A 1310-nucleotide genomic window follows, 5' to 3' on the forward strand; every position below is an offset into this window, starting at 1 on the left:
AGTTGTGTAGATTTTTGTGATGTTTTTATCAGCTGTTTGGACTCTCATTCTGACGACACCCATTCACTGCAGAGGATCTATTGGTAGAGCAAGCAAATTCAAAATTTCTCTAAATCTGTTTCAATGAAAAAACAAACTCATCTACGTTTTGGATGGCCTGAGGGTGAATATATTTTCAGCAAATTTTCATTTTTAGGTAATATTAACAACTTTTATAAAAATTAAAAAAAGTAATAATTAAAAACAATTATGCATTTTATTGTTAAATAATATTAAATAATAATGAAAAACTGTAATGAAAAATGTTAATATATTTTTCTGATGCATGTAGGACATTTTTGAAAAAAAGTGTTAGCAGGGCAAATGCAAGTCTAAACTACTGCAAAACTACTGGCCCAAATAAACCACAAAAAAAAAAAAAAAAAAAAAAAAATGCTCACTGTTATTGTCCTGACACCCACACATGCACTCACTCACCGTTTCAGTGCCACCAGGCTCCACCTCTTGAAAGTGTGCTACAATTTCTGCCTTCCCTTTGAATGGACTCCAACACTCAGTACAGCTGAGAACATTGAGCACACAAACATACCAGGCAGCATCTTAATCACTCAGTCTCCATTCATTTTTGTTTATTTCTCATTCATTCAAACATAAAAACCAAATAAACATGATCTGACAGTGTGCCGTTACCTGTTATCAGAAGATTGTGACAGATGGACACCACTTTCTTTTATGGCAGACAGAGCGGAAGCAGCTGGAGAAAGCACACCTGTAAAAGAGACTGTACTGTAAGCACATATTACATATCAGCTAAATCATTCTGAAATGGACATGGGTTAATGAAATGTACTAATCTAGATAATTGTGGTCAATTATCTACAACACTGTAAACCTCCCTAAAGAGTACTTTTGCAATGCACTGAGCACAGAGACTGCTCTTTGAAAAGGCATGCAGAAAGAACAAGCCCCAGCTGAATTATTCTGCATCAATGCTTGAGTCGGTTGTTTTGCAGTGCACAGATTCCCTGTGGATTGAGACAGTGACTGCTCCCTGATCCCTGTGTGCACACCTGCTACTGTTACCTACAACTATGAGTTTCATGTCTGTTTTTACTTCTGGAATGTTTTATAAATGTAATTTGTTCAGACAAAGAAAATAGTAAACTAAAATGAAGAATCAAATTTCATCCAGACAAGGATTTTCAGAAGTTTTAAAGGGGTCATATGATGCTATTTCAATGTTTCCTTTCTTTTTGAAGTGTTACAAGCTCTTGGTGCATAAAGAAGATCTGTAAAGTTGCAAAGACTAA

The 1310-nt window shown here is 35.2% G+C and overlaps 1 protein-coding gene across 1 annotated transcript in view; it reads right to left on the bottom strand.

The window, feature by feature from the left end:
- The window catches only part of znf687a (zinc finger protein 687a), a 13949-nt gene that overhangs the window by 5210 nt on the left and 7429 nt on the right, over positions 1 to 1310 (bottom strand). The window contains exons 3-4 of the mRNA XM_016501699.1: positions 691 to 769; positions 478 to 562 (exon numbers count right to left, since the gene is read on the bottom strand). Coding sequence (XP_016357185.1) covers positions 478 to 562; positions 691 to 769 — 164 coding nt within the window. The remainder of the gene's footprint in view (positions 1 to 477; positions 563 to 690; positions 770 to 1310) is intronic.

The sequence above is a fragment of the Sinocyclocheilus anshuiensis genome, unplaced genomic scaffold (assembly GCF_001515605.1).
Source record: "Sinocyclocheilus anshuiensis isolate Anshui unplaced genomic scaffold, SAMN03320099.WGS_v1.1 scaffold955, whole genome shotgun sequence".
NCBI classification, from domain to species: domain Eukaryota; kingdom Metazoa; phylum Chordata; class Actinopteri; order Cypriniformes; family Cyprinidae; genus Sinocyclocheilus; species Sinocyclocheilus anshuiensis.